The sequence below is a fragment of the Colobus angolensis genome, unplaced genomic scaffold (genome assembly GCF_000951035.1).
Source record: "Colobus angolensis palliatus isolate OR3802 unplaced genomic scaffold, Cang.pa_1.0 Scaffold21, whole genome shotgun sequence".
In the NCBI taxonomy this organism is placed as follows: domain Eukaryota; kingdom Metazoa; phylum Chordata; class Mammalia; order Primates; family Cercopithecidae; genus Colobus; species Colobus angolensis.
In genome coordinates this window covers 7971673-7987859 of record NW_012115266.1, presented here as the reverse complement: position 1 = coordinate 7987859, position 16187 = coordinate 7971673, and the positions used below count along the sequence as shown (strand labels likewise).

The following is a 16187-nucleotide window of genomic DNA, read 5'->3' as shown; positions in this document are numbered from 1 at the left end:
CCCGCCACCACACCCAGCTAATTTTTGTATTTTTTTTAGTAGAGACAGGGTTTCACCATGTTGGCCAGGCTGGTCTCAAACTCCTGACCTCAAGCGATCTGCACACCTCAGCCTCCCCAAGTACTGGAATTACAGGCATGAGCCATCACGTCCAGCCCTGAGACATGGCTTCTGTTTATAAGTCCCTATTAAGTGTTTCTTTCTGAGAAACTGGATCTGTTAGCTTCTTTCCCTTAGCCTTTGGAGGCAGGTTTGCAGAGACCTGCTTACTGCAGGCACTGCTGTGTTTGTGAGTCTGCAGCAGGTGCTCCAGAAATTCTCGCTGTGTGCATGAAGGCTGGGGAAGGGAGGAAGGGCATGGCACACAGACAGAAAGGCTCAGGGGCCCCGGGGGCTCAGCAGGAGGCTGACCTGGACAAGGGCAGGCATAGGCCCTGGGGAAGCCACCAGAGCAGAGGGGCCAGGCTGCGGCCTCACCTGACGATGTCCACCAGCGCAGTGAGGAAGGGCTTCACTTCGTAGCTGAGGCCGTGCTTGGCACACAGTGACTTGACCAGTGGGGCCACCCGGCTGTAGTTGTGTCTCGGCATCCTGGGGAAGAGGCTGGGGGTGGGGAGCGTGTGCTGGCACCTGAAGTGGGAGGCTTCCAGAGACAGGCCCCAACCACGGGTCCCCTCCCAGGACCCACTCCCCACCTCCCACTGGCCCCCAGCACCCACACTCACTGGTGCTCGATCTGGAAGTTGAGGTGCCCGCTGAACCAGTTGGTGAAAAGTGAGGGCTCCACGTTGCAGGTGGCTGCCAGCTGCCGGAAGCCGGCGGGGCACAGGTGAGAAAGCCGTTGCAGATCCCTGACCCCACCATCCCCCACCTGGCAGCCCCGTCAGGGCCTCATCCCTCCTTTGCCAGTTGGCTCTTAGCGGGGATCCCCCACCCCACCCAGGACAGGCCCCACCCAGGACAGGCCCCACCCAGCCCCACCCCTGCTGCCCACCTGAGAGCTGGCCCAGTCCCGGTGCTTCTCATGGCCGATCTCCTTGGGGATGTGGTTCATCTGTGTGATCCACACGAACCAGTGGCTCTCCAGGACCCTGTGGGGAGGCTCGGGCACTGCCCTAGGTCCAGCTCACCACTTAGGCACCCTGAGTGGAGGCTGGAGGGCAGCTGTCTCCAAGTGGCCTCGACTTCCTTATCTGTACAATAGGAGTGTGGTCACCGCCCCCTTGCCAGTGTTTAAAGAATCTGAATGGAGCAGCGTCCACTGTGAGGCTGAGCCCAGAGCAGCTCTGACCCCCACGGGGCCACTTACAAGCCAGGCCACGCTCCCTAAACCCACTGACCCTGGGCTCCTGTCACGCTTGTGTTCACGTGATTCCGCCAGCAAGCCAGGGAGGCAGTGCCACTGGCCCCATTCTGCAGACCGGGAAAGGGGAGCTCTGGTTGGGGGGTGCAGTGGGGTCACCTGTTGCCTGTGTGTGACCTCGCCACCCCCTGCCATACCTGACAGCAACAAAGAAGAGCAGCACCCCAGGGACGCCGTAGAAGGGGAGGTAGGATAAGAAGAAGCGGGCATAGAAGCTGGCGGCCCAGAGCAAATCCTGCAGAGGAGGGCAGAGGCAATACCGAGAGGTCTGGAGGCCTGGTGGGTGGGAGGGGGACCTCAGGCATCCAACCCTTCTGCCTGATTTGCCTCAGAGCCCAGGACAGGCCACCACCCCCTCTGGTTTTCTCAGTTGAGTAAAGGAACAGGGTCCTTGCCCTGCCAGCTCACGAGGCTGACTTTAGTGACAAAGGTGTCATGCAGGGTGTGTTGGGGAAGACCCTGCCAGGGACACAGATGCCTGGCAGAGTCGGCCCCGCAATTCCTCCTGGGAAGACACCCTCACCGAGAGAGACCCGCACACCCCCCACTCCTCAACCCCCACACACGTACGGTGACGGGCACACTCGCTCTCCTGCTGCGCGCACACACGTGAGCCCCACTGTTGCACGCACATGTGCACCCTGTTTGCCTTCATGGGCAGGTACTGTCCCCCGAGGCACCACCTCCTGCCACGGCAGCCGTATGCCCGGGGTCCTGGGCAACCCCACTCACCGCCCACTGCATGCACACCAGCATGTACGCCAGATTTTCCACTTCAAAGTTCACCAGGGTGAGCAGCGGCGGGCCGACTGCAAGAAGAGGCATGAGGGCGCTCAGGAGGGGGGCTGGACTGCCAAGGTGGGTGGGCAGCAGAGGGAGGGGCTCTGTTACTCTAGAAATGTCCCTGGGATGTTGGTGCTGGTCATGTCCAGCTAGAATGACCCCATATCACTCCCGACCCTGTGTCTAAGCCTCCTCAGGCTGCCCTGACCCCACCACCTCCCACCACCCTTCACCGCAGGTCAGGGCCAGCCTCGAGTCCTCGCTCTGTCCACCCCAACAACTGCCCAAAGACTCTAGGGCTGCCAGGCGCGGTGGCTCAAGCCTGTAATCCCAGCACTTTGGGAGGCCGAGGCGGGTGGATCACGAGGTCAGGAGATCCAGACCATCCTGGCTAACACAGTGAAACCCCGTCTCTACTAAAAATACAAAAAAAAATTAGCCGGGCGTAGTGGTGGATGCCTGTAGTCCCAGCTACTCGGGAGGCTGAGGCAGGAGAATGGCGTGAACCCGGGAGGCAGAGCTTGCAGTGAGCCGAGATCACGCCACTGCCCTCCAGCCTGAGCAGAGCGAGACTCCGTCTCAAAAAAATAAATAAATAAAAAAGACTCCAGGGCTCCAGACCACTCTAGTGTGAGGGCAGGAAGAAATTCTATGTGGGGCTTGGGGAAGCTCCCAGCAGGGCTGTGATGGCCCGTGGCTGCAAGGTGTCCCAGGCACGGGAGACAGCTGGGGCAAAGGCATGGTGCTGGGAGAGTATGTACAGGCTGCAGAGGCTGGGAGGGTGCCATGACAAAGGAGACTTGACAGGCATGCCCCTGGCCCAGGAAGTGGCGGGGAGTGGTCCAGGACAGCAGGGAGGACAGTGCAGGCCCAGGCACTCCCCCATCCCAGAAGGACAGATGGACACTCACTCAGGAAGAAGTACAGATGCTGCTGGTTGTAGGGTAGGTATCTGCGTTTCTTCTTGCCATACTGTGGAGACAGGCAGTGGCTGGAGACAGCAGCTCTCCAGGCCACCTCCTTCTCCTGGGCAAGGTCACGGGGCTGGCTGGGGCCAAGGGTCAAAGGCAATTCTAGATTCTAACAACTGGGCTGGTCGCCCCCAGCAGCTATGGCAGGTGGGAAGGAAAGACATGGGGGCAGGGGTTGGTTCAGCCAGAGTGGAGGCTAGATCAGGGGCTAGGTCAGGGGCAGAGTGGGGACCCAGTGCATCAGTTCCCTCTCAGCTGCAGGCCCAGCCAGAGGGTGTCCACGTCCCTCCCCACCCACCTCGACGGATGACTCCCCCAGTAGGAATACGGGCGCCACCGTCACATCTGGGTCTTTGTGGAAGATGTTGGGCTTGGCGTGGTGCTGGAAGTGGCGGAAGTTCCACCAGTGGGCGGAGAAGCCCTGTGGAGGAGGAGGGGGCTCTCAGGAGCAGGCTGTGCCCCCCTCTGTGCCCACACACTCGGGCAGACCCAGCGCCACTCAGCACCTGGCTGCCCACCCACCCCACCCTCACCTTCAGCTGCCCCATCACGAACTTCTGGGCCACATGGTTCCACCGGGACTTCTTGAAGATGGAGGCATGGCCCAGATCATGCTGCAGACACCAGGACTGAGCCTGGGGAGAGAAGCAGGGTCAGAAGCTGTCGGGAAGGACGGAGCCCGCCAGGGCCTGGGGCCCCAGCACATCCTTTCAGCTTGCAGGGTACCCCTGTGCTAATGCTCCATTTCAAGACCTTTGTGGGCCAGTGTTCTCTTTTTACAGGTGAGAACTGAGTCCCAGGGGAGTGGGGGGGGGGGCTTGTAAGCATCACGAAGCTGCAGGGCAGCAGCCTCTGGCTCAGTGGCCCTGTGCTTGATCAGGATTTGTTAAAGAAGGAACTTCTTGGCTCATCTGGAACGCAGCTTGACCCACAGACACGCGTGACGGGCCTTCAGGCTGTTCACTCATTCATCCGTTTATTCATCCATTCATCCTTTCACAGGTTCATTCATTCATTTAGCAAATATGTTCACAATGCCCACGTGCATGGGGGCCCACGTCTGTTGGGCAGTTAGGGTGGCTGCAACATAGAGCCGGGGTCACCTGGGAGATGGCCAGGATGAAGGCGGCCAGGGCACTGGGCACCCAGCCAGGACCCAGGAGGTAGATGAGGAGCCAGGCCAGCACCTCCATGGCCAGGATGTGGCCCAGTAGGAAAGCAAAGAAGGTGGGACTGGCATCAAACAGCTTCATGTCCTCGGCTGCCTGGTGCAGGGCTCGGAAGTCCTCGACCAGCTGTGCCTGCCATAGCAGAAGGGCCGATCAGCCAAGGAAGAAATTTCTCTCCACCCCCATTCTCCTGGAGCCCCAGCCACTCCTCCCAGCACCAGGCCCAAGGGGTGTGGGCAAAGGGGAATGAAGTGACAAGAGTACCCAGCCCAGGGTGTGAGCTGGAGCACTGGCTGGTGGCGAAGCCTCCTCTCCCTCCCAAAAGGTATGGGGTGGGTAAGATGCTAGAGCCAGGAGAGAAACCAGCGCATTAAAATCCTCCTTGTAGATGGGGATGCCAGGTGACAACAGGGAGGGAGCTTGCCTCGGGATCCAAACGAGTGCCTGGCTAAACCCGATCTGGAGCCCTGGACTTCTCAGGGCATCCCTACAGCTTCACTTTCAACTGCCTGCCCCCTGGGAGGGGAGGGGAGGCCCAGGCCTGGCCCTGCATCCCCTTTGGCGAATGCTGAGGGAGCTGCTCCTGGCCATGTGACAATATCTCCCAGCCCTCCAGCCATCCCCCTCCCTCAGGGGCTGAGCCTCCCCTAGGGCTCTGCTCACATTCAGGGGTCCATCCTGGCTGGGTTCCTCTGGTGCCAGCTCTCCAATCAACAGGGGCTGTAGGAACTTGCGCACGAAATTGAGATCTTGATGGAAGGCACGGAAGGCATCCTGAGGGAGAGGACAGTCAGGCAGACAGACAGACACAGCTGAGCAGCACAGTAGCAGCCAGCAGAGACGGGCGGAAGGACTATGGGTGGATGGGCAGAGCAGATGACAGGTGGACAGAAAGTCAGCCGGCTGATGAATAGTCAAAGACATGGGAGCAAGTGGCTCCGCCTTGCCCATGGGCCCTCCCTGGTCCTCCCAGGGCCCCAGGTTGTCCTGCTTTTCACCCATGGCCTGCTGTGCCCCATCTGCTTCACCCAGCACAAGGGCCCCTCTCTGAACATGGTCAAACATCTACAGCTCTGGATTTACAGAAAGACCTCCCTGGAAGACTCTGATTTCTTGAACCACGAAGAAAGGTTCTACTTTTCCAAAAAGCTTCTGTAAGTCATACATGTTTCCACTGCATGTAGAAAAAGATCTGGGTCACAAAAATTTGATTCACCCCGTTTTTATAAACATAAGCAGTGGGCGAAGGGTAGGTGGGAAAACTTGGAACTGAGGATCACTGGGTCATGGGGTGGGGGGATCAGTCAAGGGCCACACACACTGAGTCCTCGGGGGTTTACAAGGAAGACACTTGAACAGTTAAACTCATTTGACTTACAAAGCAAGAAGCAGGAGTAGAAAATGTAAATTTTTTTTTTTTTTGAGACAGAGTCTTGCTCTGTTGCCCAGGCTGGCGTGCAATGGCACGATCTCAGTTCACTGCATTCTCTACCTCCTGGGTTCAAGTGATTCTCCTGTCTCAGCCTCTCGAGTAGCTGGTCTCAAACTCCTGACCCCACCAAGCTGGTCTTTAATTCCTGACCTCAGGTGATCTGCCCGCCTTTGCCTCCCAAAGTGCTGGAATGATAGGCGTGAGCCGCCGTGCCCAGCCTAATTTTTTTAAGTAAATAAAATGGGCCAGGCATGGTGGCTCACATCTGTAATCCCAGCACTGTAAGAGGCTGAGGCACAAGAATTACTTGAGGCTAGGAGTTCAAGACCAGCCCGGGCCACATAGTGAGACCTTGCCTCTGTTTTTACAAAAAAGAAAAAATAATAAATAAAATGAATAATCTAACATTCTTGCGATTCTGTGTAATAGCTGGAATGGGGGTGGAATACAATGCAGGAGAAGGAAGAAAGAGTAAAGAAAGAGGGTGAGAAGAAAAGACAGACTAGGAGAAAGATAAGGGCCAGGGAAAGAGACCAGCCAGGAAGTGGCCCCAGAAGTACAGCAAGCTTGAACTGCACACCTGGGCTCACGTAGCCCTCCGGGTCTGCCAGTGATCGTGGTATTGTAATCGGCTCACCAGTGGCTCACAGCTCTTGGACTGATGTTTTTCCTTGTACTTTCAGAGTCTCTCTCTGAATGGGCTAGCCAGAGCCATACAGCAGCCTCGACTATAGAAGCAGCAGCTGGGTGGTGGTGTCCCCACGGGTCTGGAGAAGGGAGGCCTCCCGGTTGCTAAAGGAAACACCTCTGCAGAAAAAGCTGAGGACAGGGGCCTCCTATTGTCCTCTTGCTAACGAGCCTACCAGCTGGTGTAGGTTAAAGCGGAAGTGAGGGCAGGGCCCTGAAGTCACTGCCAGGACATTCTCCTACAACCCCGGGGGAAGAAAGCACTTCAGGTCCCTCCAGCACCCACTAAGAGGTAACACCGACATGATCTGCTAGAGGTCCCCTTGCCTGCTTTTATAGGCCCAGGGCAGCGTGCGGACTGGGGGGCTGGTGGGTGCCCCTTCTAGAATAACCTGGGCTGACTTGGCTCCTTCATCACAGAGGAGGGGCTGTATAAGTGCAGACCTCACCACCTCTGGACATGAATCCTGAAGCAGAGGCAGCAAAACTCGTAGAAAAATGGGCAGAGGGAAGGCTGCGGGGTCCTGAGGAAGCTGTCTGGGACCCCGGCCGGCTACCTGTGGAGCTGGGGCTGGTGTACAGGGATGCTGGGAGGGGAGAAGACTCTTGGGGCTCTGCTGACCCCACTGGGTGACTTTTTTTTTTTTTTTTTTTGAGACAGGGTCTTGCTGTATCGCCCAGGCTAGAGTGCAGTGGTGCAATCACGGCTCACTGCAGCCTCAACCTCCCGGGCTCAGAGGATCCTCCCACCTCAGCCTCTCCTGTAGTTGTTGGTACAGGTGCGTACCACCATGCCCAGCTAATTTTTTATTTTTTCGTAGAGATGAGGTTTGCCATGTTGCCCAGCTGGTCTTAAACTCCTGGGCTCAAGCAATCCACCCACCTCAGCCTCCCAAAGTGTTGGAATTACAGGAATGAGCCACCACGCCCAGCCCACAAAAACACTGAAACAGTTTTTTGAGACAGGGCCTCGCTCTGTCACCAGGCTGGAGCGCAGTGGCGCAATCACAGCTCACTGCAGCATTGAAATCCTGGTTGTAAGTGATCCTCCCACCTCAGCCTCCCCGGCAGCTGGGACTACAGGCACATGCCACCGTGTCTCATTAACTTTTGAGTTTTTTTAATAGAGTCAGGATCTCACTATGTTGCGCAGGTATGTCTTAAACGCCCGACTTCAAGTGATCCCCCCATCTCAGCTTCCCAAAGTGCTGAGATTACAGGTGTGAGCCACGCCTGGCCTCTAATTTTTTAATTTATTTTTTATTTTTTGCGATAGAGTCTTGCTCTGTCGCCCAGATTGGGGGGCAGTGGCGTGATCTCGGCTTACTGTAACCTCTGCCTCCCAGGTTCAAGAGATTCCTGTGCCTTAGCCTACTGAGTAGGTGGGATTACAGGTACAAACCACCACACCAAGCTAATTTTTGTATATTTTGTAGAGGCGGGGTTTCACCATATTGCCCAGGCTGGTGTTAAACTCCTGAGCTCAAGCAATCCTCCCGCCGTGGCCTCCTAAAGTGTTGGGATTACAGGCGTGAGCCACCACACCCAGCCAATTTTTTACAAGTTGTAGTAAAATATACATGAAATTTACCATTGTAAGCATGCTTAGGTGTACAGCTCAGTGGTATTAAGTGCATGCACAGTGTTACCCAACCATCACCATCATCCAGCTCCAGAACCTTTGCACCTTCCACAACTGAAACCCTGTCCCCATTAAATACTAATTCTCCATTCTCTCCTCCCCCTGCCCCTGGCAACCACCACGCTACCTTCTGTCCATACAGATCTGCCTCCTCCAGGAACCTCATCTGGGAGAAGTCACGTTTGTCCCTTTGCCTCTGGCTTGTTTTACTCAGCACAGTGTCCTTACGGTCCATCCATGTTGCAGCACGTCAGGATGTCCTACCTTTTTCAGGCTGAGCCAGCGTGATGCCGGGTCTCTCTCTCTCCTTTGTGACTCCCCAGACGCGCACACACATGCAGACACACCCACCAGCCCACCCCAGCAGGCATCACTCAGAAACATGCCCACCATCACGGCCCACATGAACACTCAGCCAAACACAGCCTTGCACACAAGGTACGCAAAGATGCAGCTGGCACGCACAGACGCACCCGGCACAACGTGCTAGCTGTGGCTGTGGCCCCAGAATCTCCTCCCTCCCAGCCCTTCCCTCTCTCATCCCGTGTCAGTTCCGGGACCACCTTCTTGAGCTGAGGATCTTGGGTCCAGACTGGTCTCCTCGCCTCCTTTCCCATTGGTCCTGATTCACCCAGGCCAGCCCTGTTGAGGCACTGATGGGGAGGACAGAGCCAAGCCCACCCAAGGGTCTTCAAGCCAGACCTATCCCTTGCAATGATAAGGGGAGGTATGAGCCCCCTCAAGGCTGTGTGAGAGAACCCCAAAGCCATTGACAGGGCTCCAGTTGGGGGAGGGACAGGTAGGGCTGTGACAGTTCCCTGAGAAGCAGGCTGGGCTCTCAGGGCTGGGTGGGCACCCCAGGGCTGTGCTTCTCATGCTATCAGGGAGTGCGAGTAGGGCAGGGGCCTGGACTCAGGCTGAAACCTGACAGATCAGCAAACAGTCTTTTCTGGAACTGGCTGAGGTCATATGACCTGGTCCTCTCTGGGCCTCTCCTTAAGGATGGGTGGGGGGGGCCACGCAGAAACTAAGACTCAGAGAGGTTAAGCTACTTCTTCAAGGTCACACAGTTCCATCTGACTGAGGTTAGATCAGAACCCAGGTCTCTTCTCACTCATAAGTGGGAGCTGAACAATGAGAACACATGGACACAGGGAGGGGAACACCACACACCGGGGCCTGTTGGGGGGCTGAGGGACAAGGGAAGGGAGAACATTAGGACAAATGCCTAATGCATGTGGAGCTTAAAACCTAGATGAGGGGTTGACAGGTGCAGCAAACCACCATGGCACATGTATACCTATGTAACAAACCTGCACGTTCTGCACATGTATCCCAGAACTTCAAGTGAAAAAAATGAAAACCTGTGCTTGTGGCCACTCCAGGACCAGAGGGGAGGCAGCAGTTTTCCTAGGTGGGATGCGGGGGTCCTTGCCATGAGGCCAGTCACTATCTCAAGAAGCCAAGGGCCCAGCTGCTGGGAGCGTGGGCCGCGGGGGCAGGGCGGTGGTTTGTTCTTGAGCCTCATCAATGGAGCCTCAGGGGAACTGTGGGAGGTCCCACCCTCACCCACTCTAAGTGCACCCAGGAACATGCACCCAGGGGTATGTGCAACAAGCCCTGTCCCCCCACTCTCCCCACACACCCAAGTGAGTGGAAAGCGGTACTCGAGGTCTCCCATTGGGTACCGAAGCAGAGCTGGGTGAAAGCGCTGGAATCAAAATGGCACCCCTAAACACAAACTCCCGGAGGCAGCGACAGGCTCTGTTCACAGCGGCATCCTCAGAGGCCGGCACAGAGCAGCTGCTCAACAGCAGGTATGAACAAGTAAACAAGAGCCAACCCTCCACAGCCCCCAAAGCACGGGCACGAACCATTTTGCTGGTGAGGTAATGAAGGCTCAGTGGGAAGGGACACCTGCCCCGGTCACAGTTAGTAGTGGCAGAGCTGGGATTCGAACCCAGGCCTATCTTCTGTGATGTTCATGCTCCTTCAGGACACGGAGACAGCTCGGCCTGGCCTTGGTCCCTGGAAGCCTAGAGTGGCTCAGTTGGTCCCAAGAGCTCAAGCCCTGCCCCAGCCCCACCATGAAGCCCACACAGCAGCTGGTCAGGGGAGGGATCCCAGAGCCAGCCTGCCCAGGATGGAACCTGAGCTGCTACCCAGGAGCTAGGGAGCCCCAGACAAGACCACACCCCTCTCTCATCAGTACTTCTCATCGGTAAGCTGAGAACCACAAATCCCCATCTCACAAGGCTGCTGGGAGGATGGAGTCAGTGGCGCTAAAGCACTTAGAAGGTGCCCGGTGGTTGGCAAGAGCTCCACAGCCCAGCTCTTTCCCAGCCCTGCAGCCCTGATGCGCCTCCTCCTGAGGGTCCACTTAGAGGTAAGTGCCTGCAGGAGGGGCCTGTAGGTGTCCGGGAAGAGAGTGGAGAAGCTGCTTCTCTGCCTGCCTGTTAAGTCCTGGCCAAGCCTGAGGCTGGGATAGAGCAGGGGCTGGGAGCCTCCTTCCACCCCAGAGACACAGCAGGGCAGGGAGGGATTTTTGGTCACTCCCTAGAAGAATCCAGAATGTTCCAGATCAGTCAGGAAGGGGGTGAAGCAGGGAGTATGGCAGGACTGTTGAGGGCTCAGGTGGTCAGGGTCTGTCCTTGCTGCCTTCTTATGCCTTTGTAGGAGGTTGGGGTGACAGGGTTATGCCTCAAAGGACACCCCCAGGACATTCCTGCCTCTCTCCTCTCCCAGGTGGGTGGGTAGAGCAGGAACATGCCCAGCACACCATGCTCCATCCCATCCTCTCCCTGGCGCCCATCAGAGGAGGCTTGTGGGGAAGCACTATCAATATCCCATTTTACAGATGAGGAAACTGAGGCCCAAAGAGGTCCAAAAGAAACACAGCTCTAAACATGGGACATCCAAATTTGGCCTGTGTAGCGGAGCCCAACTCGAAAGCAGACGTCCCCAAGAAGCCATCCCTGTCCCCCAGCACCCCTCAATGTCCTGGTGAAGGGTGGGCATATATGTGAAGTCTTTTGCAGCCAGGATATTTGGCCTCACAGGTGTCCCTGACCCCACAGTAGCCCCAAAGCAGCTATCCCCTCTGGCTCCTGGTCCTCTCTCCACCACTGACCTCTGGCTCCAGTACTGGAGCCTGGCTGTTTCATCAGAAACCCGCAGGAAGAGACCCAGAGGGACGCCCAGGGGCAGTATCCTGCTGACGCCAACTCTTCCACAAGGAAGGGGCAGGGCACTGCAACTCCTCTGGGGAAGGGGCCTGGGTGGGCGGTGGCCTTGCAGAAAATGCCTGTGAGAGGCCCAGAGCAGTCCCACTTCATGGGAGTGGCCATTAGGGGACTTTCAAGGCAGTCAGTGTGGTAGGAGGGAGCGGAGTGGCTCTGGAGCCAACCCCCCCAACTCCCGTGTCCTCAAATCTGCCCAGTCCCAGTCCTGTCCCTCCCCAGCTCCCACCCAGACGCAAACCCTACCCTCATGGCCCAAGTACGAAGGCCCTACCCTCCAAGGGTCCCAAGAAGGTTCCATTACACCACCCAGTTTCAAACTCTTTCTGCTCATCTACAAAATGGGTTAACAATAGGACTTACCTCATAAAGTTGTTAGGCGAATTCAATCAGTTACCGCATCTAAACCCCTCAGAACAGTGCCTAGTCAATAACTGCTGGCTGCAATTACTATGATGCAGCCTCCAGCGCAGCACTGGCCACTACCTTCTCCAGCTCAGGCCAGGCTCAGGGGACCGCCTAGAAGGAGGGCTCTAAGGCAGAGGGCTCAGGGGTCTGCTGGAACTTGGATTTTCCCAGTTAGGGCTCCAGCCGAAAGGGCACCAGGGGCTGCTGGGAAACCCCTCGTCTGCCCTGAAGAGCTGTGGGCAATGCGTTCACCACACCCATGAATACAGCTTTGTTGCCCATGGGAACCAGGCACCCAGGTGCCCAGCACTACCCTCACAGTGTGCTCAGGACACAAGCATTCTCATCCTCATCACACTAATGGGGAAACTGAGAAACAGAAGTGAAAGGATGTGTCCAAGGTCATAGAGCGAGGCCAGGCTGGCTCCCTCTCTAAAGACAACACGCAGCTAAATCTAATGTCTAATGGCTCGCACTGGACCAGTGTGCCTGTGTCCACAGCCTCTCCTGCTCTCTGCCCTGGCCACACTCTACCTCTTCTAAGTGGTCTCTCCTGGGGGAGGGCAGGTCTCCATCCTCCCTTCTCTTACCCTTCTGGAAGGCTCTGCCTTCGCTCTCTCCATTAAGGATCCTTTTAAATGTCCATCAGACTCCCCAGACTTCCCTGTTCTGCTCTCCGGGGCTCCCCATCCTCTTTAGAATAAAGCCAAAGTCCTTCCGAGGACACAAACATCCAGCATGAGCCAGCCCGGCTGCCTCTAGACCTCACTGCCAGGCTCTCTCTCCACTGCTCTCTGCTGCAGCCACACTGTATTCCTGGAACACAGGACACACGGTCCCACCTCTGAGCTTTTGCTCTAGCCGATCCCTCTGCTGTAAACTCATTCCCTGTAGAAGTTTTGCTCACAGCTACATCTTCAGAGGTGAGAACTGTACATGACACAGAGAAGATGCTCACTGATGGAGTTAATGAGTCAATCATTGAAGAATGAATGAGTGCTGGAAATAAACAGGCTAGGTGGCAGCATAGCACGCACTTAAGAACACGGCTGTGGATTCAAATCCCGGACCAATCACTGAATTTCAAGCCACTCTGCCTCTCTGAGCCTTTGTTTTCTCATCTGTCAAGTGGCAATAACAATAAATGGCACCTGCCTCATAGGGGCACCTTGAGGATTAAAAGAGACAGTTTCAATAAATCAAGTACTGAATTCAAAACCTGGCACATAGTAGGTGCTCAACACATGGCCCTTGTATACTTATGGCCAGCAGCGACTGGGCCTCATCCCTCCCTGGCTGGCTCCACTAGTATCAGGCTGCCTATGACTCTCAGACAAACCTGGCCAAGGGCCCAGAGTACTCTCCCCAGGGCACCCGGCCTTGTGTCCCAAGATGGTCACAGGCTGACTTCATGGCATAGAAACTCTGGGAATTTCCTGGCAGGAAGGCTTCATTGCCTGGACATGAGAACAGCTGATGGGCAGCCAGGGCTGGTGAGAGGTGACGGCTGGAGCACAGCCCTGGCAACTGGCTGCCCCACCTCCACCTGAGGCCACCGCCCAGGATGGGATGCCTGGGGCCTGGGCTCAACTACACAGGGCACTGGGCTGGCCCAACCCCTGGTCTGCCCTGCGGATTCGTCATGGACAAAGGCTGATTGCTCCGCCCCAGCAACCTCAGTCCCTTTGTCCTGATTGGACCAAGTGTTTCTGGCAACTCTAGTCCAGGCTGTGGGGCCTTGAGGGAGCGAAGAGACAGCCTAAAGTGTTCCCTTCCTACTACAGATAGGACTGAAACCAGCTAAGGACACCCAGGAAAGGGGTAGCCGTGCAGGGCTGTCCCACAGTACGCTGCAGTTTGCAGGGCACAGTCACGCTAAGGGGCCAGCAGCATTTACCGAATACAAACTACTACATGGCAGCCCTGGGCCATGGACTTGAGAAGACATGGTCCCGCCCTCAGCCAGCTCACTGTCTGCCCCAGCTCTCCCCACTTGACAGATGAGTAAACTGAGGCACAGAGGAGTGACATGCCTGCTTTGCTTCAAGGTCACTCAGCGCCTCCAATAGCAGAGCTGGGACCCAGCCCCAAGGAGCAGAGAGATTTTTTTGTTTATTTGTTTGTTTGTTTGAGACGGAGTTTCGTTCTTGTTGCCCAAGTGCAATGGTGCGATCTCGGCTCACCGGAACCTCCGTCTTCTGGGTTCAAGTGAGCCGATCACCTGAGGTTCCGGTGAGCCGAGATCGCACCATTGCACTTGGGCAACAAGAACGAAACCTCAGGTGATCTGCCCACCTCAGCCTCCCAAAGTGCTGGGATTACAGGCGTGAGCCACCACTCCCAGCCTGAGATGTTTTTAAAACAGATATTCTTGGCTGCAAATCAATGAGAAAACTGTGTGATGGAAGTCTCAGCATCCCAAGCTAAATGTTAAGTCAGTAATTCCACTTGGGAGGAACCCCAGCATGGGCCTGGCCTCAGGCAGGAAAGAGTGATGAAATAAAAGCTTTCTATATCCCGGCCGGGCGTGGTGGCTCACGCCTGTAATACCAGCACTTTGGGAGGTGGAGGTGGGTGGATCACAAGGTCAGGAGTTCAAGACCAGCTTGGCCAACATGGTGAAACCCCGTCTCTACTAAAAATACAATGCGCCGGACATGGTGGCACATGCCCGTAACCCCAGCTACTCGGAGGCTGAGGTAGAAGAATCACTTGAACCTGGGAGGTGGAGGTTGCAGTGAGCTAAGATGGCGCCATTGCACTCCAGTCTGGGTGACAGAGCAAGACTCCTCTCTCTCCAGCGGTTGGTGGGGGGTGCGGGGAGTAAAGTTTTCTGTATCTATACTGTCCTCCAGGTTACAAAAGACCAGAGCAGGCCGGGAGTGGTAGCTCATGCCTTTAATCCCAGAACTTTGGGAGGCTGAGGCAGGAGGAATGCTTGAACCCAGGACTTTGAACCCAGCCTGAGCAACATAGTGAGACCCTGTCTCTATTTTTAAACAAATAACAAATAATAAATAAAACAGATTTTTTTTAAAAAAAAAAAGACCAGAGCAGGCATCCACAAGACTCCTTGAAGGGAGGCCAGGGCTCAGCCAGGCCAATGGGGAGAAGCCGTGCTCCTCATCTCGCCATGCCCTGGCAGAAAGGCAGGCACACACACCCACACTCACCCAGACATGCAAACACCTGCACACTGAAATACTGCCCCTGGGCTGCTTCATCCCACGGCTGTGCTGTCCCCTCGGGCCAGCGTCTGGCCCCTGAGCACCCACGGAAAAGGCTTTCTCTCTCTCTTTTTTTTTTTTTTTTTTAGATTTTCAGGAGGATTCTTATTCTCACTCCTCAGCCTCATGGTGTGAAGGGGAAAAGAGGGGCTTTCTTCCTCAAAGAGTCCAGTGAAGATTGTACAATGTGCTGGAGATGGCAATCAGCAGAGAGCAGGTGGCCCTGGCAAGAGGGACACCAATAGTCCTGGGACCGGACAGAATCTCCTCTGCTGCCCAAAGCGCCAGCATTCAGAATTCATGTCTCGGGTCTTGAAGACCTTCCTGGTACTCAGTGTGGCCAACCTAGAAATTTGGAGGGTCAAGGACCGGGCATCATGGCCCCAACCCCTATTATCCAGGTGGGGAACTGAGGAAAAGGGGCTGGTCCAGCTGCTCCACCACCGGACTCCAGCCAGACAGTACCCTGGGACCAGGCTACATCCCTCCCTGTCTAGACAGGGGCTGGGGTTGGGAAGTTGGGGTCCCCAGGGGCCAGCCTGTTCCTGGGGTGACTGTGCTTCCCGGAGAGGCCCACCCAGCCTGGCTGGCAAAGCCCTCCCACGTGCAGCTGCTAGCCCGAAGAGGTGAGTCACTGTCCCTGAGCCCTTTACAGAAGCTCTTGGGAAAGCCACAGACCTCAGGCCGGCCCAGCCCCCAGCCTCTAATGGCAGGTCCTTACCGGCCCCTGGGGACCCTGCCCTGCCCCACCCCTAGCACTCAGCAAGCACCAAGCTTGCTGGGGACCCAGAACTGAAACAGGGACCTGCGAGCAACAGGGCAGCCCCTCACGGAGGGCAGGCTCTGCAGCATGACACACCCACCTCTGAGGCCCCCTCCTCCCCCGCAGACCTGCTCTGCGGACAGCTGCGGGTCCTCCACGCAGGGAACTGGCCTCCCTACCCCACATCTGACCCTGGCTAGTCCACCCCAACTCTGGGTCCCGGCGTGGAGGTCAAAGGTCAGCGAGGGGAGCGGGGATGCTAAGGCCCCACAGGTGGAGCGGGACATCACGCCCACGACCGAGCTCCAGGCTCCACCCGCCGGTGGGTGGCTTCCTTACGGCTTCCTTACCGTGGCGTCCTCAGCGCCGTGGTGGCCGATGAGGCGGCTGCCCCCTGGGTGCCGCTGTGCCCAGCGGCTGATGTCGTAGACGCGGCGCTCGATGACCAGCCACTTGTCGCCGGGCTGGTCGTGCGCGCGGATCTGCTCCCAGCAGAAGGTGGG

At 56.6% G+C, this 16187-nt stretch overlaps 1 protein-coding gene across 1 annotated transcript in view; it reads right to left on the bottom strand.

Annotated features, from left to right (window-relative positions):
- FADS3 (fatty acid desaturase 3) overlaps positions 1-16181 on the bottom strand; it is an 18367-nt gene extending 2186 nt beyond the window's left edge. The window contains exons 1-11 of the mRNA XM_011942712.1: positions 16035-16181; positions 4950-5060; positions 4221-4418; positions 3651-3752; positions 3416-3538; positions 3058-3118; positions 2096-2172; positions 1501-1598; positions 995-1091; positions 726-805; positions 478-630 (exon numbers count right to left, since the gene is read on the bottom strand). Coding sequence (XP_011798102.1) covers positions 478-630; positions 726-805; positions 995-1091; positions 1501-1598; positions 2096-2172; positions 3058-3118; positions 3416-3538; positions 3651-3752; positions 4221-4370 — 941 coding nt within the window. The 5' untranslated portion in view covers positions 4371-4418; positions 4950-5060; positions 16035-16181. The remainder of the gene's footprint in view (positions 1-477; positions 631-725; positions 806-994; positions 1092-1500; positions 1599-2095; positions 2173-3057; positions 3119-3415; positions 3539-3650; positions 3753-4220; positions 4419-4949; positions 5061-16034) is intronic.
- Between the last annotated feature and the right edge of the window lie 6 nt (positions 16182-16187).